Source organism: Vulpes lagopus, chromosome 14 (assembly GCF_018345385.1).
Source record: "Vulpes lagopus strain Blue_001 chromosome 14, ASM1834538v1, whole genome shotgun sequence".
NCBI lineage: Eukaryota > Metazoa > Chordata > Mammalia > Carnivora > Canidae > Vulpes > Vulpes lagopus.
In genome coordinates, this window is record NC_054837.1 from 16,375,272 (window position 1) to 16,400,114 (window position 24,843).

Genomic DNA, 24,843 nt, shown 5'->3' on the forward strand with positions numbered 1-24,843 from the left:
AAGCCCAATCCTGAGTTCGCCGTTCACTGAGCGCTTGTTAGTTTTGAGAGGCTGGACAACTTACCTATACTCTGAGTCTCGGCTTCCTCATCTGTAAGTGGGGATGTGAATGTTGACAACCAAAGATCGTCTTGGATTAGAGTGAACTGGTGCAAAGCACTCGGCACATAGCAGGTGTTTAATATCTGGTACCCGCTAGTGTGATTGAAGGTGGCTTGGAGCATCGGGTGCTTGAGAACACGGTCTTTTGAGACGTTTCAAGGTTAGCCCCACCGTTAGTGACTTCCTGTCTCTGAATCTCAGTTTCCCCATCAGAGAAGGGGAAATAATAGTTCCCATTTCACAGGAAGGTGAAGCAAAAGCGTGCGCCTTGATCTCGCATGCCTCTGCCACTGCCAGGAGAATGACACGCATGGGCCAGTGCTGGTGCCCAGGGGAGGTGAGAGCTGTGCAGACAGAGACCCCATAACAGCCATCCCCAGGGAGCTGTGGGAGTAAATGACTGTTGCTTCAAGCCACCAGGTTTGGGGCCGGTTTGTTACGTCGCATCACTGTGTCCATAGCTAACTAATACAGTAGACGTCAACCCCTCCAAGTCATGTCTATAAATTCACAGATATGGCTACTATTTTTTTAGCACAACTGTGTGCCAGGCACTGTATTATGCACCTGGCATGTTTTCCTTAGTGGATCTCTGCAACAAGCAAAGGAGGGAGGCTTATTATTGCCACCATTTTACAGATGGAAGAACTGAAGCTCAGAGAGGGGTAGTCACTGGCCCAAGAGCACACAGCCAGGAAAAAATGCCAACTTTGAATAAGAAACCCAGGCCCAGCAACTCTGGAGCCGCCCCCTTGAACTGCTGGGCCGTGGGGACCTCCAGGCTGTCAGGGTTCGAGCCCAGTGCCCAGCACTTGTGAGACCTAAAGGGCTGGTCTCTGTGCTTCAGGAAGGCACAAGGGGCAGACAGCCCAGCGGGGTCTGGCCAGCCAGGACCCTGAATGCAGGCAGACGCTTGCCGGCTCCGTGCCCCCTACCAGAAGCTCCCCCCAACAGCAGCCGTTCCAGCTGAACACCTCCCTTGCAGCCCTCTGGCACCAACCCTATAAATATTAAACCGGCAGTAATTAGGGGAAATCAGTCCATCACCACACTCGGGAGCCCTGCCACGTCTCCCCACCAGGCCCGGGCTGCCTTTGACTAGGAAGCTTTGTTTCTTTTAATTTGGGGACCTCATACAAGGCATGTGTCAGGCACCCAGACATCAGGCTCATCCCCGCGTGAGCAGAGGCCCCGCTGGTGGAGCCCCACCCCCTGGGGGGCTCCACGGGGAAGGCGGGGGTGGGGGCACCGCAGGGCTCCTGTCAAGGCCCGAGACCCCCGGGGGACCCACATCGTTTTTTGTGGATCGTGTGGCATCAGGCACTGGTGTCACGGCATTGCGGGGCTGATGACACGTAATGCACGGTGACAATGTGTCACATCAGAAAACACTGCTCCACGTGCACTCAGGTGGGACCACAAGCCCCAGGGGTTCTGAGAAAACCAAAGATAGGGAATCTCCCGCAAAGAGGGCTGGGAGGACAAGAGGGTACTAAGCTCGCCCATCCCCCTCTCTTGGGAACCCAGCAGCCAAAGTTCCCACCAGGCCTCATGAAATCAGAGCGAGTGGGGGGATATGACAATGGCCAAGAGTCTTCCAACCCACAGATATTCATGAAGCATCCTGGCTTCTGCGGGCCATGTGGCTCTCCAGGTGCCTTTCCATGGGCTTCACCTCTCCCAGAACTGATCTTGCCCAATCCTGGCAGCATTTTTGCTTGGAAGATGTTAACAGTGGCCCCTTATGCAGATTAGGAAACTGAGGCAGGAAGGTGTAGCAGCTGCAGGCGTCAGCTTTGAAGTCACAGAGAACCAGATCTAAATCCTGGCTCTGACAACACCTGGCTGTGTGACCTCAGGAAACTTACTTGATCTCTCTGCACCTCAGATTCCTCATCTGTAAAATGGGTCTTTTTTATTTTATTTTATTTATTTGTTCATGAGAGAGGCAGAGACACAGGCAGAGGGAGAAGCCGGCTCCCCCTGGGGAACCCGATATGGGACTCGATCCCAGGACCCCGGATCATGCCCTGAGCTGAAGGCCAACACTCAACCACCAAGCCACCCAGGCATCCCTAAAATGGGTCTTAAAAAAAAATTACCTACCCCTTGGAGGGTTTAACGGGATCAGGCACGAGGAGTGCGTCACACAGAAATGGACAGGTCGCAAGCACGGAGCAATCATTGCTGTTGTGATTATATTTACAGAAAACCACACAACTCAGGAGGGCTGGAAGTGAAACTCGAAGCCAGGTCGGTTTCATTTGCCACCTGTGACACTGCCCCTGCCTTTCCCCCCACCCCAGCACCCACCCACACCCAGCCAGTCCCCAGTACAGTTCTCTCTCCCAACATCCAACTCATCACCCGTCCCATTGGCCCCACGGCACAGTCATGGGCTCCGTATCCCCAGGCCAGGGTACTGTTGGCACATAGGCAGCCAACAGGGAAGATGGACTCAGTCCCATTTTGCAGCCGGGGAAGCTGAGGCCCAGGGAGGTGAAGGCACTGTCCTACAGCCCGCGGCACAGCAAGAGGCAGACCCACAACTAGAACCCAGGTCTCATAATTTCAGCAGAAATTCCTTCGGCCTAACACCTTACGAGCCCACACAGCCATTGCGCTTGTTAATTTGATCCCTTGAGTCCTCGCTGTAACACTAAGACAAGGGTAAAGTCCACCTTCTGCATGGGGAAACTGAGGCTTGGGCTGGAGACCTGCCCGGCCCGAGATCTCAGAGCTGGACAGGGATTGGAAGCTGGAAGGAGAGAGGTGGGGGGAGGCAGCCCCTGCCAGGGCGCAGTCTGACAGGGCACCTGGGTGGCCCCCATTCAAGCTGCCCCACCGAAAGGTGACAGTGTCCTGAAAGCCACGAGCCTGCTTCACCCAGCCTGCGGCCTGGAGGTGTGCACCCATGGCAGCTGCACAGACCCAGCTCGTCCGTGTACCCGCGGAGGCAGGAAACCAAACCTCAGACCCAACAGAGCCCACACGAGTGGCAGGTATTAATTGGTGCAATTAAGGCAGGCCTCTCCCAAGGCCATAGAAACTGCAGCATCAATAATTAGACTCAGATTGGAATTCCTTTGGCTCTGCGTGTAAACAGGACACTCTTTCTGCAGCTGCGGTAAATGATTTGTTCAAGGGGGGGAAACATTTACTGTAATTTGAAAGGAGCAATTGACTGTATTATTAGTGGATGTGAGTGCCCAACTGGTGACAGACTCCACACTGTTCTGTCTTCTGCCCAGACTCCAGGAAGGAAACCTCTGGAGATGGGGTCCCTCCGGTCACTGGGGTGGCCTGGCTTTGGAGTCAGAAGAGCCCAGACCTGGGCTCCGGTTCTAACTCCTCTACTTCTGTGCTGGGTGACCTCAGACAAGAAACACAACATCTCTGAGGCTCCCTTTCCTGGTCTGTAAAGTAGGGACGATACCAGTACACGACCCATAGGGCTGCAGGGAAGGTCAGATGTGCCAGGCACACGGAAAGTGCTCGATAAAATGAGCTGCTGTCATTGTCACTAGGAATAATCACAATCATTGTCACTGTTGAAGCATCCCTGGGGCCCCAGAGGAGCTCACAGTTCACCACCCATCTGCAGAAGGAATACACCAGAACAAAACAAACAGAAAACGATAATCCACCCAACAGATCGTGCCTTTGATTGAGCACCAACTGTTTACAGGGTCTTGAGTCAGAAAAAAGGATCCTGCTGTCAGGGTGCTGAGTCTTTTTTTTTTTTTTTTTTTTTTAAGAAATAAAACATTTTATTTTAAGAATTCCAAGTATGCTTCAAATGAAAACTGCCCATTTATTAAGCCCCCAGACTTCCAAGTGTTATACAAAACATTTAAACATTTGTTCATACTTTTAGAGCAAAATCGCTTATTCTGTTGTACTCATTTTTGCATGGTGATGACATTTTAGTTCCACCGTCATAAAATGACCAGTTCTTCCAGACTTGCTCAAGAAACAAGTTTCTGAGCCATTGACGTAGATCATGCAGGAAGTTTCTCGGTCAACTCTTACACTTAACACTTAATGTCCTCTCCCTCTGAAACCGCCACCACCCCTTCCTCTGAAGCCTCCACCTCCACCTCCTCTTCCACCTCTAAAACCACCACCTCTACCACCTCTGCCACCTCCTCCTCTTCCTCCTCCTCGACCTCCTCTGCCACCACCTCTTGGAGGTCCCTTCTCACCTGGAGGTCGAGGTAAAAACCTCTGCAGTGGTAGCAGTTTATATGGGTCTATATAAAACTTCTGCAGTTTTTTAAAGGAAGATGCCTTCATATTTTCTGACAATTTAACAGAAAAATAAAAATCTCTAAGTTGTCCAAATATTTCATCCACTTTACCAATTTGTTCTTTGTTCTCTAAATAAACTGGAGCATTAAAATAAGGCACCTTATTTTCGTCTGTGGTACATTTACAAACTATGTCATCTTCACAGGGATGCAGGAACTCTCCTAATAAAACTACGTGTTCCGGAGGTCCTTGGTCTTGGCCTTTGTTAAAGCCTCCGCGGCCACCTCCTCGTCCAAATCCTCCTCTACCACCACCGCCGCCTCGGAAATTACCGCCTCCACCTCGGAAGTGGTTGTTGCTTCCGCCGCGACTGAAGCCACCACCTCGATTAAAGCCTCCACGACCACCGCCTCGAAAAGACATGCTTACTCTACCGGAGCCACGTGCACCTCAGGGTGCTGAGTCTTTGGTGAGGGCAGACACAGAAGCAGATCACTGCCAACCCCACCTCACCTCAAAGGCACTTCACAGTTTACAAAGCACGCCTACTCTTTAGTCCCCAGATCCCCGACAATGCTAGAAAGGTAAAACAATGGTGCCTACTTTATTGATGTGAAATCTGAGATGTGAGGTCACTTGCCCAGAATCACACGGCTAGAAAGAGGCAGAACCAGGGTTTGAACTCAGATCCACCTGCCCTGTTGGCCATTACAACCTCCTGGCAAATTCCCTCCATGGGGGGAGGGCATGGAGACAGATCAGGATAATCCACCTTCTGGAAAGGAGCCTGCTGCGGGGCCTCACGAGCAGGTGCGAGGTTGGCTGACCCCATGTCTGAGTCCCTTCCAAATGCGGAGATGACCCTGCAGTCCATCGTCCTCCCAGCAGCTCCCGCGGGACTGTCATATGCCTCATGGCATCCACTCTGCATGCTCTTGCTAGGGGGCCTCCCCCCTCCTGGGGCCCCCACATCAGCTCCTGCAGGCAGCCCTCTGTGACAGACAGCTGACCTCGGAGGTCAGACAGCTGGATCTCAATCCTGCATCCACCTCGGACCAGCTGCGCGGCTTGGCCTGAGTCATGGAATGAAGCCTCAGTTGCCCTGTCTGTTAAATGGGGATAAGGGGAGCTCCAGGAGAGTGGGGAGCATGCTCATATCCGTCACTGCATTCCTGGCACATAGGAGACGCTTGCTCAAGTATGTATGCGAGGAAGGGAAGATGGGAGGAGGGACGGAGGAGCAGAGGGAGGAGGGCCACAGGGAGTGGGGAGTGAATCTTTCCCATCCTTCAACACCCGACTCCACAGCCAGCATCTGTGCGAAGCCGCCAGTGTCTTTCCCGAGTAGGATGGGCCATGACACAGATGTTTCAACTGAGCCTGTGGTCTCCTTATCAAGAGCACCCACTCACCCAGTGGAGAAGCCACGGCTCTCTGGGCCCGTCCTCCACATCTGTGGGTGGGGCTGGGGGCCACAGTCCCTCCCTCACCGTGGTCACCGTGAAATGACACTGGCTGGCCTCTAACCCTTGAGTATGTGCTCTGGTTTACCTTATCACCATGCCCACCGGCTTGCTCACCTCCTGAAACTCAGTACGGATTTAAAATCGTGCCCTCTGGGGGCACCTGGGTAGCTCAGCAGTTAAGCCCTCTGCCTTTGGCTCAGGGCATGATCCTGGGATCCCAGGATCAAGTCCCGCATGGGGCTCCTCACGAGGAGCCTGTTTCTCCCTCTGCCTGTGTCTCTGCCTCTCTCTGTGTCTCTCATGAATAAATACAATCTTTTAAAAAAAAATCGTGGGCTCTGAACCCCTGCTCTTCCCATTCTAGCTGGACCTCAGTGTATGCATCTGTAAAATGGGTGTGATGACAGTTCCAACCTCACAGGGTGGTTGTATGGTGAATGCTGATACTCAGCACAGGGTGATGCAGAGCCTGGATTTTCTTTCCTGCTCCTCTCCACCACACACACTGCAGGTGGCCCTACTAGGCACTGGGCCCCCTGTTAAGCTCTGGGGATACAGCAATGGGTAGAACTGGACAGGCCCTGCTTTCCTGGAACTGACACCCCATCACCTTTTCCCAGACATTTCTCTCCCACAGCGAGCACAAGGGAGATGGAAGAGGAAGATTTCCCCTAAGAGTTTAAAATCCAGAAACTGGGGCCCTCCTTAGGGAAAGCTGGTCAAAGGGTCAACTTTCACCTTCAAGGGAAATAGGCAGGAGGTGATCCACTTCCCGTCACAGAGACTTATGGTCCCTGCTGTCCCACCAGGATTCCAACATTGGGAGACAAGGGACTGGGTGGCTATGGGGTCCCCTCTAGTCAGAGGTAGTGTGCAGAGGGGGCAGGATGCTGTGAGCAGTCCCTCTGTCCTCCTGTCCCTGGCTGGGTGCCCGGGAGACACCGTGCAGCATCCGACCTTGCTCCCCCGCCACTGTCAAGGCACACAAGCTCTGTTCACCTGCGGGTCTGCAGGCTGGGGTGGGATTCAGTCCAGGGCCCAGAACCCAGGCCTAGGCCACCTCCCAGGGAGACAGCACAGCACCCGCGTGCTCCCTGTCTGCTGGGAAAGCCAGCCATGGACCTCAGAGGAGGGAGGAGGGAGAGATGGAGGAAAAAATGGGGAGGAGGGAAGGGAGGAAGAGGTAGGTAGGATGGGGAGGAGGAATGGGGAAGGAGGGAGATGGATGGAGGAGGAGGGAGGGGATGAGGAGAGGATGTGGGATGAGGAGAGAGGGGAGGGGGGAGATGGAGAAAAAGGAGGAGGGAGGGGATGAGGGGAGGATAGGGGAGGAGGAGGGAGAGGAAGGCAGGAAGAAGGAGGAGATGGGGAGGGAGGAGGGAGGCGGGAGGGGGACGAGCAGCAGCAGGGAGGATATTTTAGTGCCCCATGAAAACCTGAATAAATAGTGTCTAACCTTTCCTGCTCCCACCGCCTTATCTCAATATCCCATTTAATAGCGCTTTGAGGCCTCACTAAAAGAATACGAGGGCTGTTATATCCGCTCTAAGTCACTGTTACAACAGGCCTGGCTGTCGGCTGCGGCAACACCGGGCTCGGGGATCCTGGCTTCCCCGTTCCCCACGGGCAGGTGCCAGTCCTGTTCCCCTGGAGATGCCTGGTACCCCTCGCCTAAGACCAACCAGGGCATGGGGGCGATGCCAGGCAGTGGGCACCCCCCCCCAAGAAACCTGCATTATGGTCCCAGGCATGGGACCATGCCCTAGCCATGTCCCACCACTGGGCAGCTTAACCCATAGAAATGTATCACCCGAGAAATTCTAGAGGACACAAGTCCAGGGCAGAGGGGTCAGGAGGTTGGCTCCTTCCAAGGGCTGTGTGTGAAGGATCTGTCCCAGGCCTCCTTCCCTGGCTTGTAGTTGGCTGCCTTCCCTCTGTGTCATCACATCCCCTCCCCTCTGTGCGTGTAACGGTAGGATGGTCACAGAGAGGTGACATGCGCTAACCGCTCACAGGTTCCCCAATCCATACCTGTTGCCTGTCCCGCCCCCCGCATCCCTTCTGCCGGGGGCCTCCACGCAGCATCCTGAAGCACCTGCTGCCCTTTCCCCACCATGACGAGCCAGGACCAAGGTTCCAAGAGGCGAGGAGACCCACCCAAGATCACACAGCCGGCAAGCAGGGATTCACAAGCAGCCCTTCCCGTGTCAGGATGTGCTCAGGACGTCTGGGCATGGCTGCCCACCTGCTCGGTCACTTTCCAGCCAGCTGACCTCAGGCGAGTCCCTGGTGCCATCTGAACCTCAGTTTCCTCAGGCTAGATGAAGCCTGGCACGTGAGAAGAACCTGCGACACATGAGGTTTTGCTCCAGGACAAAATGCCTTCAGATGGTGGAACTTGGCACCCGACTTGGAGTATTGGAGACAGACAGACAAATACATAGACTGCACGTGTGCACCAGTGTACGGAGACATGTGTGTGTCCCTCGGACACCAGGGTGGGCGTGGCTGCGAATAGCTGTGCGCACAGAGGGGCACACGTGTGTGTTCAGCCTGTGTGCATTCCTCGACCCAGGAGCATCTGCATTGGAAGAACTACCCATCCCGTGTGTGTGTGTGTGTGTGTGTGTGTGTGTTTCTTTACTCACATGCTTCCCAGCCTGGCTGTGTCTGGGTGAACAGACAGGAGCGCACGTCTATGTTAGCGCCTCTGTACAGCTGCGTTCCTGTATACGTGGGCACCTGTCGTGTGCCTGTGTGTGTGGAGAAGTGGGTACAGGTCTGGATGTGTGTGTGTGTGTGTGTGTGTGTGTGTGTGCATGTGAGTGTGGCCCTGTGTTTTTGCGTCCCCGTGTATACCTCGGCCTGGCTGTGCACACTCTGTACCCATGACCGTGTCTACCTGGGGCCTGAGGTATGCGTGTGGCTGCAAACATGTGCCTCTGCGAGCCCTGCACAGAGTGCGTGTGGCCACTGCGCGCCGGGGCCGGCACTGGGGTAAATGAGGCCTTTTCCGCCCCCGGCTGCACCCAGGGCCTGCAGGCGGCTGCACTAATAAGGCTGCTTTCCCTGAGGCAGTGGCTGCCGGGAGTAGGGCGGGGAGTCGGAGCCTTGGGGCCAGGCTCCGAGGCCCCTCACCAAGGCTGCATCGTCAGCAGGACGGTGGCCCGCCGTGACCCGGTGCCCTCCGGCAGCCCCGGGCTGGCACAGCCCCAGAGTGACCCCTGGGGATCCCTGCCTCCCTGCAGGCTCTGTGTCCCCATCGTCACTGCCTCCACAGTCCTAAAGGGCCCTGAGAGTGACTGGGGCCCAGCGGCCTACACCAGCCCCCTGTCATCCGGGCTCTCTGTGGCCTTGCACACGGCCTGTCCAAGCCTCAGGCTCCCTATCTGTAAAATGGGGCAAAAGTCCACCCTAAGGCCCAGGCTCAGGCTCTTCTAGATGGACCCCCTCCCTCAAAGCTCCTGATAAGGCAGCTAGGTGTGGACGGGGCTGGGAGGAGAGGATCTCATCTCTCGGGGACATCTTAATGGTGACCCAAAAGTGCTCCATAAATGCTAATCACAGCCCTGAGCGGGACTAACGATCATTCTCATAATATCAATGCTAATGGCAGCGTGGGTTTACAGCTGACAAGGGCTAGCCAGGTGCCACCGTGGTCGCTGCTAGTAGCGCTGTTGACTCTCTGCCGCCTTGCTCGGGACCCACAGCTGCCCTGCCACCCCTCCCCACTCCAAGGAGCTGCAGGCCGGGAGCCTTGCGCCCCACCTCCTCACCAGGGCTTAATTAGGTCTCTTAAAAGGCAGTGCTGGCTCACAGCCCGCAGGGAGCTTGGGGCAGAGGAAGCTGCAAAGGAGGGGAGGACGCGGCTGCAGACAGAGACCTGGGCCCGGCTGGGGGTCTCCCCTGCCTTTGGGACACCCCATCCTATCCCCCGCCCGGGCCTCTCTGCAGCAGAGCCGAGGTCAGAGCGAGCCTCACACACATGCAGGTACATGCTTTGCTCTTCAAGCTCATTCCTTAGCCCTGAGCAAAAGCGCCACCAAGCTTCATCAATCCGGATAGTGCTGGGATTAATTCCTCGGAGTCAGGCACACCTGCGTTCCATCCTGGCTCTGCCCCTTCCCCGTTGCGCGACCTTGAGCTACTGACTTTCTCTGTCTGAGGCTCTGGTGGCTCATCTTGAAAACAGGGTTGCTAGTCGTGCCCATCCCATCACGGGCGGCCGTGAGGGGTGAGTAGTAAGAGGGAAGCAAAGGGCTTAACACGGTGCCTGGCCCACAGTCAATTCGCCTTTTGTGTCGCCCACATCATCATCAGATCAGTCAGGATGGGGCAGGTTATGCTACATAACAAGTAACCCCCAAATCTTCACAGGTGCATCTCACACAGGTGCCACCTGTGTCTCACGCTGACACGAGGAGGGTGGCTCTCATGAGTCACTCAGGGACTCAGGTGGATGGGGCTCAGTCTCCATCTTAAATGTTACCTGTGGCCGTACTAGAGAGAAAGAGAAATCCTGAGAGTCTCCAACCAGCCATTAACTGCCCCAGCCCAGAAGGGAACGTGCTTTCGACTCTCGGCTAGAACTCATCATCACATGGCTCCTGCCACCCACCAGGGAACCAGGAAGACAAAAATGTAAGACAATGTATAATAACAAGGACCCCACTTAGAATCCTAAAACCTTACAGAGGGAAAGACCCTTGGGATCGATCTAGTGTTTCAGATTGAGAGCTTCGGACCCGGAGAGGGAAAGAGACTTATCCAAGGTCACACAGCAAATCGACTTCAGCACGGGGGACTCCAACTCCGGTTCCCCTGGCCTCCTAGCCAGGCTGTTCTTGTTCACCTCACAGCATCCCCTCGATCCCAACAAATCAACCCAATTCTGACCAACGAGAAATCTCCTGGAAGGAAAGGGGAAGAAGGGTCTGTCTCTCCTTTAAAGGGGTCTCAGGAACGGAAGTTTCTCTGCTGGTTTAGGACGCTGTTGCATGAGGAAGATCCGCAGCAGTCATTTTGTGACCATGAAGAAGTACAACAGAAGCCCGCACTCGGGAAGGCAGAGTGAACGTGTGGAAACATGGAACAGGGATCCCTGGGTGGCTCAGCGGTTTGGCACCACCTTCAGCCCAGGGTGTGATCCTGGAGTCCCAGGATCAAGTCCCACGTCGGGCTTCCTGCATGGAGCCTGCTTCTCCCTCTGCCTGTGTCTCTGCCTCTCTCTCTCTGTCTCTGTCTCTCAGGAATAAATAAATAAAATCTTTTTTAAATTTTTTTTAAAAAGAAAACATGGAACATATGGAAAGAATTTGGGTCCTTGGTGATGCCACTGAACCCATGAATTAACCTGCCTTTGGGCTTCTTGTTACACAAGATGACACATTGCCCATTTTTTAAATCATTTTGCTTTGGGGTCCTCAGATGCTGGCAGTCTGGGGCGGCCTCACAGACGGAGCCTCACATTTCTACCCCATCCCACTCCACTCTCTCCTCCTACCTGAAGCAAACCCCGCTATTTCAGGCTTCAGCATAAGCATCCCTCCCTCTCCTCATCCTCCCTAGGGCAAGACCCCCTCACGCCCTTTCAAAAAACACCTCTCTTTCCCTCAAAGCATTTTATCCTCCTTTGTAAGGAGTCACTCATTGATGTGATTCCTCTACTAGAATACAAGCCCCATAAAGGCAAAGGATACACTGTTCAGACCCATTTTAATGATAGGTGCTTAGCACGGCGCTGTCCATAGCTGGCATTCAGTGTTCACTGAATGAATGAAGTGATTCCTGTGTGCCTACTCCTTCGGCCTTTCTTTTATTCCAAAACATTCACCAAGTAAGCTTCAGGAAGCCAACAATCTTTGTTTTGTTCACTGCTTGGCCCCAAAAGCCAGGGATAGTGTCTACCACTGGGATAAACACTCAAATATTTGTTGAGCGAATTTGCTAAGTGAGTTAAGCCCCTCTATGGGCAAGGAGTCAGGCTGAGGCTTACATGTGCATCTGAAGAAAGAAAGCCAGTGGATGCTACGGCGTTTGATTTTAGTTTACTCTTTTATTTGAGAAAGAGAGAGATCATGAGATGGTGGAGGGGCAGAGGGAGAGGAAGAAGCAGATTCCTCCCTGAGCAGGGATGTGGGGCTCGACCCCGGGGACTCCAGGATCATGACCTGAACCGAAGGCAGATGCTTAACTAACTGGGCCACCCAGGTGCCCCCAACATTTAGATTGGTAAAATGTGGCATCAAATCAACACTGTTTTTCCACATCCTAGCCTGGTGATAACATGGCCAGCGCTCTGCTGGAAGAAGACAAACTGAAAGCAATAGTCAACGTCACCCCTGGACTCCTGGGCTGTGAGCCCCTTGAGGGCAGGGCCGTTTCTACTGAAGTGTCTTGCCTGAGTAGCTGAGCCCCGAGCCCTGCGGGGACCTGAGCTCTCAGCACACCTCACGCCAGATGGCTCTCCTGGGCCCTGCATCTATCATGGCAGTTGGTCTTGGGGAACACAGCAGCGACGCTTGAGAGATGGATGTCGTTGGCAAATGGGCTGTGATGATCATGCGTCTCCATTTTCCCCTTAATATACATGATGAATAAACTTAATTACACGGAAAATTGCTGCCATTGAAGAATGTGGCGCGTGTGGCTTTCTTGTGTTGCTAGCGTTTCCTCGCTCAGCTGACGGTCCAAGGTTTCTAAGGTGGGGAGGCAGAGTCCCTATCACTGACCCCAGGATCATTCTGCATGAGGAGAAAGTCATGCTCGAGCTGGGGGCGGCGTGTCAGTTCTGAGAAGGCTTGGGGTATAAATTTCATCCAACCACCCATTTCACAGATGGGGATAATAGAGTCCCAGAGGGATGGATGCCATGACTTCAGTCAGGGCCAGGGAATAAGCATGGTCTCTTCTTTCCCCAACTTCTGTATGCCCCCAAGTTCCATATGTCGCTCTGATCCGAAAGAGGCACAAGTCAAATCCCTGTTGGTTTCGGTTTCATCAAAAGCAGGTGTTTGGGAAACCACCTCATGCCAAGAGCCTGCTCCATAATGGTCAAAATTCCAAGCACTGTGCCAGACGAGAACCAGTGCTCAGCAAAACCTAGCAGTCACTTGGGTTGTTCTTGTTGGTAGTGACAAATTTTAGGCATTTAATCAGATCAGTTTTAAGCTTCTAATGACAAATTTTAAGCATTTAATAAAAGCCGTTCACCCAGAATGGAAGAAAAGAGGAACAATCAGGACTCGAGAGGCAGGAAATCGAAGTGCTGGTACAGCCTGCTACTAACTAGCTCTGTGCCATTTAGCAAAGCCACACCCACCAGAGCCTCAGTTTCCCGTCCTGTAAAATGAACATACGAATCTCTTTGGTTAACCAGCGGTGGGTAGTTGGGGGCTCAGGTAAGCTAATGAATGTCCAGGCTGCACACACGTGGAAGAGATTGTATGACGGTTTTAACGGGAGACTTTCGCACGGTATCACTGCACAGCCGGTCATCGACAGAGCATAAGCTTGGGCCAGTGTCCTGTGGTCCTCCAGCCCCTGCTGAGATGAAGTCAAGCCTGCCTGAAGCCAGGGAGCTGGGGTGGGACAGGGCGCAGGGAATCAGCTGAGGTCTGTGTACAACATTCATCATTATTCAGGAGACACTGACGCTGGGGCTGGTGTCAGATGCCCAGGGAGGGGTACAAAGATGAGGAAGACACGGGCTCCGCCCTCAAGGAGCACACAGCCTAGTAGGACAGACACACGTCTCTCCATGACTATGACAACTAAAAAGTAGCCAAAAGTAGCTGCAGAACAGGAGACGCAATCAAGGTGGACGCGTGGTTTTGGGAGGCGCGTGGTTTTGAATGAATGAGTCACATGCACACACGCCGTGAGTCTAACAGGCTGGAAAGAGGCAAATAGAAGAGATGAGGTCTCTGCTTTCACTGACCCTAAAATCAATGAAATGAGTCTTGTCCAGGCCAACAGAAAGGGCAACAGAAAGGGCACTTGGATCAGAGGCAACAGCACAGGCAAAGGTACGGGCGCATGAAGCAATTTGGCATCACTGGAGCACAAACCACTAGACAGCAGAGGAGGCAGGATGGGAAACCTCTCTTATTTTGCAGTTTGCAGAGAAGCAGAAATGTCTGATTTCCCACCTGGCACCACCTAACACACCTTCCCTCAAACGTGCAACGAGCAACAGGTGAATGGATAAATCAATGCGATCTGGCATCCTACGGGTTGCCACTCAGCCATCAAAAGGGAGGAGGTAGGGCAGCCCGGGTGGCTCAGCAGTTTAGCGCCACCTGCAGCCCAGGTGTGATCCTGGAGTCCCGGGATCGAGTCCCACGTTGGGCTCCCTGCATGGAGCCTGCTTCTCCCTCTCCCTGTGTCTCTGCCTCTCTCTCTCTCTCTCTGTCTCTCATGAATAAATAAATAAAATCTTTTTTTTAAAAAAAGGGAGGAGGTACTGACACATATCACAATGGGGAAGAACCTTGAGGACGTGATGCTGAGTGACATAAGCCAAGCTCAGAAGGACAAACAGCATAGGCTCTGCTTGGAGGGGGTGCCTAGTGTAGGCAAATTCCTACAGATGGAAAGTAGAACAGAAGGTACCAGGGGCAGTGTGGGGAGTTAGCGTGTGATGGGGACAGAGTATCTGTCTGGGAGGAAGAGGACAAAGTTCTGGAGATGGATGGCGGTGACAGTTGCACAACACGGTTGAACGTACTTAATTGCCACCCGACCGGACACTTAGAAATGGTGAAGATGGCAAATGCCGTGGCAGGCGTATTTCACCACAATAAGGAAATCTTGGGAAGAAGTGCACCGTGCTACTCGGAGCCACGCGTGTGTCTTGTAAATACTGAGGAGCTCATCCGCTCATCCCTTCGAACCACATACGAGACAGAATTCCAAGCACTGGGGATACGGAGGCAAAAAAGACAGACAAAGACCCCTGCTGGCCCAGAGGTGACAGGAATGCAGGAACCAGACAGTAAATAAGCCAATGCATTAATAAAACAAGATAATTATAGATGATGATGAGCTAGGAAGGATATCAACCTGGCGATGTGCTGGGGAGACAGGCGGGGGGAAGCTTCTTACTTTAGAGAGCTCGGTCTAGACTGGGCTCCCTGCGGAGTTAGCAGGTCCCCTGAGGCCTGCAGGCATCCGCCGACAACCGGCTGGGAGGACCGCAAGTCCTTATATGTAATAGACACCGCTGTGTGTAATCTATGTGTAGCCTTGACTCCCCCTCTCCTGCCTACCCGGACCTTTCTGATCCCAGCCCCACTCCAGGAGGGTGCAGGGTCCTGGCAATGGATCCCGACATTGCTACGACTTCAGGGGCCTTACATAAGCATTTTCAGAGGCTCCCCCATCAGAAAGTGCTTCTACGTGTCTAACCTTCCTCTCTCCTGCTGTATGCACCTCTATCGGGCCTTTCGGGAGACAGAGACTCTTCTTAGGAAATGGCCCTCACGCTGACCCTCCCAGAGCACCACGTCCATCCCCTACAATCTCCAGCAGCATCACCTGAGACCCGCAGTGGGAGAAAAGAGCCCAGTTGCCAAGCAGTTGGTGGTGGAGAGATGCGCCGGCAAGCTCAGAGCTATACAGCTCGTTAGCAGTCATATAATTAAGTCCCAAGCTGGGGCTGGTCCATTAGCGCCTTTAGATCATCCAAAGGCAGTGGTTTCCTTAATGAAAGGTTCTCTATTACAAAATTGGGTTCCATCCATCTCCATTATGGGGGGCAGTTTACCTGCTAATATACACACCACGCACACTCCCCGGCAGGGGGTGGCGGCCGCAAGAAGGTGTAGAATGGCTTTCCAGGCACCGGGATGCTGATGAACTGCCCGTCCCCGCTGCCGAGGCAGACAGAGCATCCAATCCTCCTGGGGCCAGCTGTCTGCCCGTGTCTAGGGGATAAGAGAGAACTCAGACTTCATGGGATGGAGCAAATTCAGGCCATAACAGGGGGCAGGATCCCCCCGGGGCAGCTTGCAGAATGACTTCCAGTGGAGCTACCAAGAGAGGGGATTTCTATCCCTGCCTGCTCAGAAGTGCTGGGTGGGCCTGGGCCCCAGCTTTTCCAATCAAGCAAGGAGTCGTCTGTAGTTTCCTGTCATTCACCTGACACCTTCAGCAGCTCCTGTTGGTTCCACCTTTGAGACACTCCCAGGATCTGGTCACCTTTCCAGTCACCTCCACTCAGCAGACTGCATAAACTGGGAGGGCTTAGGGGGTGTAGACTCACAGACTCACCCCAGGAAAAACCTGGCCAGGGGTGTAGACTCACAGACTCACCCCAGGAAAAACCTGGCCAGCACATGGTTTCCCCGTCATTTTTACAACAAAACCGCCAGTCCTGGGAGGTGCTCCGAGATGGGCCGAGAAAATGGTCTCATTCTCATAGGTCTGGGAAACTTGGACCAGTTCCTTTTGCCTGCAGCAAAGACACCTGTTGGAATCCTCACTTTTGTGACACATTTGATCGTGGATCTCAGCTAAGGCAATTTTAGCAAGAAGTTCTTCTTCTTTTCAGCCCTAAGTCAAGAAAGTCCCTTGTTTGTCTGCTCATGCCCCCCGGGTAAGCTAGGGGAGAGTGGTAGGGAGACCAGCATCCCCTGGGAAATTGCCACGGGCGTGACACAAGGCTATGTATGATTTGTCTCATTGGGTCCTCACAATGGTCCTATGAAGTATGTACTAGGATGACCCCATTGTGCAGATGAGAAAAGTCAGATTAAAAAGATTCACTAATGTCCATGTGACTAGGAAAGCCACCTTCCCTGGCTCCAAGTTTGAGTCCTCGGGCTCCAGGCTTCCTCGTCCCTACCACCTGGGGACCTGAGTGTGCTTCACAGACCCTTCTCCCTCCCAGCACCTCCCTTTTGCCCAAATAGTCTCTCTGCATCCCCCCCCCACCACAGCCTAACTCTGGGAACCAAGGGGTTAACCCCTCCCTCCTGTTTGCCCAGATTCAAGTTCATTACGCTGACTAATTGCTTCAAAGTCAGTGATTCCACCATGGCTAATGGAAAATGTATCTGCAAGTAATAGATTAATTGGCCACTTGTGATCAGCCCTCAACTAGAGGATCACCCGGCTGCAGGACCCACCCAGCCAGTCCTGGGGCCAGGAAAGGGAACCAGAGGCTGGTCTCTAAAGGGCTCGAGGTGGGGGGGGGGGTATTGGGAGTTTTACTGACCATTACCCTGAGAAAAGCCAGCCAGCCAGCCAGTTCTGTCCCTAAGGAGACACATTCTGCATCCTTTTCGAATCATTAAAATGCAAGTGTGCTAACTTGAAAAGAATGGAAATCTTATCAGCATAATGAGCCACCAAATATCAGAACAGCAGCACACCACCTTCCCCCTACCCCAGAACGAGGGGAGGGGGGCTTTTCTCAGAAGGTTTAAAGTCATTAATTATACAGTAACAGCTACCAGTTTGCGCACTAGCTATGAGCCGCCCGCTGCATTTACCGTTACTCATTTCATTCCAGTAAAGGCCCAGGAGGCAGGTACTATCATTATCCTAGTTTACAGAAGGGAAACAGAGCTCAGAGAGTGGCAGCAGCCTACCGCAGGTCACACAGCAAGACAGTAGAAGTGGCCTTGAGACCTCGGGCCTGTGTGACTCCAAAACCAGATCTTTTACTCTCTGCTGCACGGATCAGCAAAACGATTGGCCATGCATGGGCTGGATCCGGCCCATGACTTGTGTTTGTAAATAAAGTTTTATTGGAACACAGCCAATGCCTATTCATTTACATATCATCTTTATATTGCAACAGCTGAGTCAGTAGTTAAGATCCCATAGCCCACAGCCCGGGTGGCTCAGTAGCTGAGCCTTTGTCTCAGGGTGTGACCCTGGAGTCCCAGGATCAAGTCCTGCATCGGGCTCCCTGCATGGAGCCTGCTTCTCCCTCTGCCTGTGTCTCTGCCGTGCTCTCTCTCTCTCTGTCTCTCTCTGTCTCTCTCTCTCTCTCTGTGTCTCTCATTAATAAATAAATAAAATCTTTAAAAAAAAAAAAAAAAAAGAAGATCACATAGCCCACCAAACCTGAAATGTCTATCATCTGCCTCTTTGCAGGAAAAGTCTGCAGACCACTGCCAGACCAAGACCCACCCCAGCACAAAACTTGTACCCCTAATGAAAGGAGGGAGAGGTGACAATGGGAAAAGAGGCTATTGGTGATTCCAAGGGTGACCCCGTCTCCCAGATACACTGTTCCCCCTTACTGTAAGGAAGATGCCTGTGAGCCCAGGAACAGAGAGGGGAGTGCTGTGGAGAGGTGCTTAGCAGGCACATAGGTACTCAACAGATGCACCGTAGATGAATGAAGAACATCCTGGAGGTCTCAGAGGTGGAGCTCTGCAGAGTGCCCGCCTTTGCCTGACTGCCCCGCGGGTGCGGGTTGGGGTTGGCAGTCTCTGGAGTTTTACTGGCTGAATGAGTCGCAGGAGGCTGTAAAAACACGAGGGCTCTTTCCTTTAAGCCTCCCCTGTAAGTCACCCCGAAGCATTTCCCTGATCGATTGGCTCTTCTCTTCCTTGTAGGAGCCCTCCCCAGGGAACTGTTTGCAGAAAGGAATAGGCCAGTTTGCATTTAGTCACCTTTATCTGACCCAGGAGATAAATCTCTCTTCGTTTTGGTTTTTCCGCAGGGGTGGGGGTGGGGGATCCTGGGAGGCCCGTGCAGCAGCGCAGCACCTCACAGATGCTGGAGACCTCGCTGATGCAGATGCTGATTATTCCAAATGGAAGCTGATCTGAGGGCGGGAGCGAGCTGACATTCCCTGGGAAGAGCAGGTTTCTCTGAGAAAAGAGGGTCAGTAAAGGCAGGACTGCAAAGGTGCATTTGAGTGGCTTCAAAGCCTCACACCTCCGTCTTGGGACTCCAGGACACCCGAGCAGCCCCACGACCAGGGCACTCATGGGAGGACCGTGGGCAGGGTAAAAGGGGGTCCGCTCTGGGGAGAGGGGCCTCAAGCCGGCAAGAGGAGGGGTACATGCACAGCGTATCCTAGAGGCCACATGTTTGTGCACAAGCCCTGAGTTCAACCCAAGCTCCTTTCCAACCAGGCAGCTGCTTTATTTCCAAGCCTGGGTTTCTTTCTTTGCAAAATGGACATGATACTGGTCTCCTGGATGCTGACCTCATAAAATGGCCTTGAGGATTAAATGAACCTCTGCATTTAAAGGACTTGACACGTGGCAAACTCTCATAAAGATCACTCCTCCTGGGGATCCCTGGTGGCTCAGCACTTTAGTGCCTGCCTTTGGCCCAGGGTGTGATCCTGGAGTCCCAAGATCGAGTCCCAAGATCGAGTTCCACATCGGGCTCCCTGCATGGGCCTACTTCTCCCTCTGCCTGTGTCTCCCTCTCTCTCTCTCTCATTCTGTGTCTTTCATGAATAAATAAATAAAATCTTTAAAGATAAAAAAAATTACAAAAAGAAAAGATCACTCCTCCTACCTACCCCTAATGGTGGTAGTATTGTTATTGTCGCTGTTGTTACCTGGCTGAGGCAGAAAAGCAGAGGCTGTTACTCATGCACCCACCACAGTGGACCGTCTCCCACCAACACACATGGGTGGTGTAGCCCACCAGTCCCCAGCTTCTGCATCCTCTAGAGGAAAGTGTCCTGCTGACAGTCAGGTGTACACAGAAGAAACCATTGGCTTCCCAAAGACCTAGATTTGGTGCCTGGAGATCCTGAACCCTTTTATTAATAAATTTCCTCCCCTCCTCACAAGGTTTGTCTGGGCTCAGGGTAGACCCTTTCAGGTGCTGTCAAGTAGGTCATTTTGAGAAGGGCTAAACCCTGTCTCTGCCCTTCCCCATGGGGGACATCAGGCAGGTGGCAATGCCTGACCTACGGAAGCCATCACTAGGAGTTTGGACGGGTACCACACACAGCCTTGGTGAGGAGGCACGTTTTGGGGTGGGCTGGAATCCTGGTACCCCTTACCCCGCACCAAAGTGTAGCAGTTAAGAACCAACCCAGCCTCACACAGACCACCTTCCCAGTCCCAGATGTGTCACTTCCTAGCCTGCCTGGCGGTTGAATCTCAGGAGGATGGGGGTACTAGTCACACCAGCCTCGTGAGATTGTCACAAGGTTAACAGAGATAATACACGACAAAGCCCTTACATCCAGCCCAGAATGCTGTCCTCACTCCATAAAGGGTCATCGCTACTATCATCAACAAAGAGCCCCTGACTGCAAGTTGGATTCCAGGACTTTTCTTCTCGACTAACCAATGACCCTGGGCAAGTCCCTGCCCCCTGTGGGCCTCAGTTTACCCTTCCTGTTCTGCAAAGTCTCCCTCCCTGCTGAGAGCCCGCCTTGCCGTGGCATGCGCCCTCCTCAGCCCGTGTCAACACCGAGTCTGAGCACCTTTGCTCCAGAATCTCTGCAAATTCTCTGAATAGCTTACCTGCCCGTTCATTATGTCTTTTTTTCTCCCCAGGAGCAGAAACTAGGGTTTGTCACACTGGGGTTCACCCCATGTCCTCCACTTCTTTGAAATACACACACACACACACACACCACCCCTCGGCGGAATAGTCCTCTCCTGCCGCCTTCATCCTCCCGCCCCCATCCCATGTTCATCCCGAAGTCCTTGTTAGAATATCCCCCCCGGGACCAGCAGGTGGGAAATGTCATTTTGGAACTATTACTAGAGCTTTAAGGTGCTTAGAGACCATCAACACCAATTGCGACTCCCGTCCAGCGAGGGGGGCAGCCTGGGGCTGCTGCTCGTGTCTCGGGCAAGGGGACTGGTGTCAGCCACCCCACGCCGGGGGACACGGCCCACCCCGGGGGCAGGCACGGGGGCGCTGTCTGGGGGCCAGGGACCCCCACCACTCCGTTGTCCTCAGATTTCCCTGCCACGGCTGATTTGAATAATTCAGCAATGCCGGGTCTCCTGGGCACTATTGTCTTCAGTGAAGGCAAATCAGTCGCCCGCTCGGCCTGTTAAGAGGGCCCCTGCCTGCTGCCTTTTTCTGTAAATCAGGATTAATGAGATGGTGAGGGGAAGCGCCGAGCCCTGGGCAGAGACGCTGGCAGCCAGCTCTGCGGGAGCAGCGGGCCTCAGAAGCGGCTCCCGCCTCCATGTCCTCGGGCAGTCTTCTGTGGCAGTCATCAACCTGTCGATAACTAGCTATCACCCAGCCTGCCAGACCCCTCCTCGGCCTGGCCCCTCACCGGCCCCCATGGCTCCAGGGGAAAGAGACAGCAAGAGAGAGAAGCTGTCTGCAAGCCACGTGGCCCCCACCCCTTGCCGCCCGGCAGGCCAGGGTGGTGCCAGGGGCCGGGCAGGCTCCCCGCGGGCTGCACCCAAAAACGCGGCTCAAGGGAGATTCTCCTGGCCCCGGGCTGGCAGGCAGCTTGTCGGGCTCTGAAGCAGCAAGTGCCCGCTGCCTGGCTCTTTGACAGCTGTCACTCACACAGGGCACGGGGGACAAAGTCCTTGTGCCTCTCACTGGTGGTGCCTTCTTCTCCCTCCTGCCTTGTAGTGGCTAAACGGGTGGGCTCTGCTTACCCTACTTATGTGCTGTGTGACCTTGGGCAAGTCAGGTAGCCTCTCTGAGCCTCAACTGCCTCGTCTGGAAAGCAAAGATAAAACCATGCACCCGCCCCACAGGTTGCCAAGAGGATTCTGAGGTGCACAGGCTTGTAAGTCCTTAACCCCAGCCAACGTCCAGCCCACAACTGGACTGGATACAATCATATTGTATCCGTATCTTTATCATTTTTGACTCCAGAATTGCACTACTCAGAGCGTGGTCCGCGGCCCACGCCAGGTAGTAAACTGCTGGTCACCTGTGCACAGACAGGTACACATAGAGAGAGTATTTAGAAACTTTTGTAGTAGTTGACAGATAACAATTTTATATCTGTTGAATGTAATGATAAAAACACAGGGGCTTGGATTTTGTATGTAGCTTAGTTTCTTTTTTTTTTTTTTAAGATTTTATTTGTTTATTCATGAGAGACACAGAGAGAGAGGCAGAGACATGGGCAGAGGGAGAAGCAGGCTCCCTGCGAGCGGCCTGATATGGGACTCGATCCCAGGACTCTGGGATCATGACGAGCCAAAGGCAGACGCTCAACCACTGAGCTACCCAGATTATCCTGAATTTTAATTTCTTATTTAATCTTTCAAAAAGTCATTTTTAAATGTTTTTTGCAAAATGTCATTCTGCAATGAAATGGGATTTAAGAAAAACATATCAGTCGTTCATTGCAGGTAGGTTGGAAAGCAATGTTCCAAATGAATGCTAACGTCACCTCAAACTTTAAGTCCCCTGGAGATCTTGTTAAAATGTGGATGCTGAATCTGGAGGCCCGGATGGGACCTGAGAGTCTGCATTTTCAGCAAGGGCTCAGTGGATGCCAGTGATGCTGGTCCAGGCGCCACACTGGTGAGGGGAGAGTATGGAGCACCCCAGGTGGTGCCTCACCCCTTCCTTGACCCAATTTCATTCCCTGTAGCACCCCCGTACCCAGAGACACTGCCTCCTACTCTTCCCATGGCTCAGTACTCACTGAGGCCTCCAGACACAGTCATACAGAGGCTAACGCCGACATGTCACCACTGAACCAGAGGCCTTAGCAGTCCCAACCTCAGCAGCATCCAACAGTTAGCACATGTTGAGCAGGTACTGTGTGCCAGGCTGTGTTAGAGGCGATATGATGCCCTGTTGCTCTTCTGTCCACAAGTCTTGGGGATAATGCATGTCAATCCTGAACATGGTGCCAGGCAGTCAGCACTCAGGCAGTGGTTGCTATTTTAGTGATTGTCTTTCCTCCCTATAGCAACTTCTTAAGATACGGGTGTATCTGCAAGCCGTAGCTGCCTAACAAACCATCCCAAGCCTAGTGGCTTAAACCAATATGAGTGAGTCCATTATTGCCCACAAGTTTATGAGTCCGCTGGCTCTTCTGCTCTTCCAGGTCTGTCCTGGCAGATAGGGGCTGGCTCCCTTAGGCATCTCTGGTTACCTGGGTACCAGGTGTTGTAGAATGGCCTCTGTGGGGACAGCCCACATCTGCTCCATGTGGCATCTCATTCACCAACTGGCACCTGGACCAGCATCATCAGCATCCACTGAGCCCATGTTGAAAATGCAGGCTCTCAGGTCCCATTGGGGCCTCCCTGCCCTTCTCCTTATGGGGATCAGAGAACAGAGTGAACAAAGCCTCTTGAGACCTAGGCTTAGGACTGGCTTACCATTACTCCCCGCACACATTCTGTTGACCAGACTGAGCCAAATGGACAGCCCAGAATGAAGAGTTGTGGGGAAAACTCTACCTCGAGATGGGTAGAGATGTGACATCACACTGCAAAGGACACAAATACAAATGCAGGGGAAGATTGCAGGCCATTTATAGGCTTATCATTATCCCTCTTTCTAGATGAGGAAACTGAGGGTCAGAGAGGTTCTGAGACTTGCTCAAGGTCAGACAGCAGCTATAAAGGGACAGAGCTGACCTCTACCTGACTCTGGAAACTGTGCTCTTAACCTCTCTTCCAGATTCTTCTCTGTGTGCAAAAGGAGAATAAATACATTTTGGTAACTCAATTCACCAAAGAAAGAGGATTTTCAAATATTTTGACATCTCCAGTGGAAGTTTTTGCCTGCCCTGGCTCCTGGGCCACCCCCTGCCCTGCAATCACAGGCCTGTTTTCCATCACCTGCTCTCCCCTTTCCTCCTGGGCCTTGAGGCTTCAGGCAATTTATCTTTCCCTCTTTTTTTAATGGCCTCTTTAACACAAGGGTTTTCTAACGAGACAAATTGAAGGGCTTGGGTGTCAAGCAGAACTCACGCATGCTCACAGGAGGGGAGGCAGTGAGGAGCAAAAGGGGGCCCCCAAGGAGGCGCGCACACACACACACACACACACACACACACAGGCTGAGTGGTCTCCAAGTCTCAGAAATAGAGAAATTCTATCTCTTCATCACCTTATCTGCCCATTTAGGGAAAAAGGCATCCCTGTCCCAAAAATCAAGTGTCATTTGTCTTAGCTTCCCCAGACTCCCACAGTCCTAAAAGACCCATGGAAGTCCTTTAGAATGGATTGCTGGAATACAGGTAAATTTGGGAACTCAGGTAGTCTAGAAATAGAAGTGTACTTTTGTGCAATTGAGTATAATTTTTTATTCAAGCCTGTGTTGCGCCAGGTGGCAGGAATGCAAGCACAGGGACACCTGGGTGGCTCAGTGGTTGAACGTCTGCCTTCAGCTCAGGGGGTGATCCTGGAGTCCCGGGATAGAGTCCCACATTGGGCTTCCTGTATGGAGCCTGCTTCTCCCTCTGCCTGTGTCTCTGCCTCTCTCTTTCTCTCTCTCTCTCTCTCTCTCTCTCTCTCATTAACAAATAAATAAAATCTTAAAAAAGAAAAGAAATACAAGCATAGTCCATTTAGGGTCCTCTGCCTCCTTTCTCTGCAATTGTGTCTAAATTCCAGAGAAATTTTGGTATGCCAACTTGAATGCATCAGTTATGAACTGCAACATAACAGATTATCTCCCCAAATGTAGTGGCTTAAAATGATAATAGACATTTATTATGGCATGTGGCTTCTGTAGGTTGTTGGAGACTTGTGAGCTAGGTGGTCAGGCTCTCATGAGGGTACAGTCAGATATAAGTTGAGGCTGCAGGCTCATCTGAAGGCTTGACTGGGCTGGAGCCTCCATTTCCAAGAAGGCTTGATCATGTGGTTTACATATTAGCACTGGCTTTTAGCAGGGGGCCTCCCATCTTTCTATATGGGCTGCTCCACAGCACTGCTCAGGTTCCTCCCAATATGGCTTTCCTCAAAGCCAGAGATCCAAGAGAATGGGGCGGAAGCCGCAAAGCCCTTTATGACCTCACCTGAGAAGTCACTTCTCCTGCACAATATTGATCACACGGACAGTCCTAACTTAATGAGGGAGGAGACTGCATGAGTTCATACTCACTGGGGACCACCTTGGAGATCGGTCACCTCTG

General features: G+C 52.8%; 1 protein-coding gene across 1 annotated transcript; it reads right to left on the reverse strand.

The window, feature by feature from the left end:
- Nucleotides 1–3,896: 3,896 nt before the first annotated feature.
- On the reverse strand, nucleotides 3,897–4,801 carry LOC121475614 (H/ACA ribonucleoprotein complex subunit 1). The gene has a single exon (XM_041729024.1). It carries the CDS (start codon nucleotides 4,774–4,776, stop codon nucleotides 4,144–4,146), a length of 633 nt encoding a protein of 210 aa, XP_041584958.1. The 5' UTR covers nucleotides 4,777–4,801; the 3' UTR covers nucleotides 3,897–4,143.
- Between the last annotated feature and the right edge of the window lie 20,042 nt (nucleotides 4,802–24,843).

Bases quoted from the DNA above. Each gene is read 5' to 3' on its own strand.
- LOC121475614 (XM_041729024.1), bottom strand. From the start codon at position 4,776: ATGTCTTTTCGAGGCGGTGGTCGTGGAGGCTTTAATCGAGGTGGTGGC.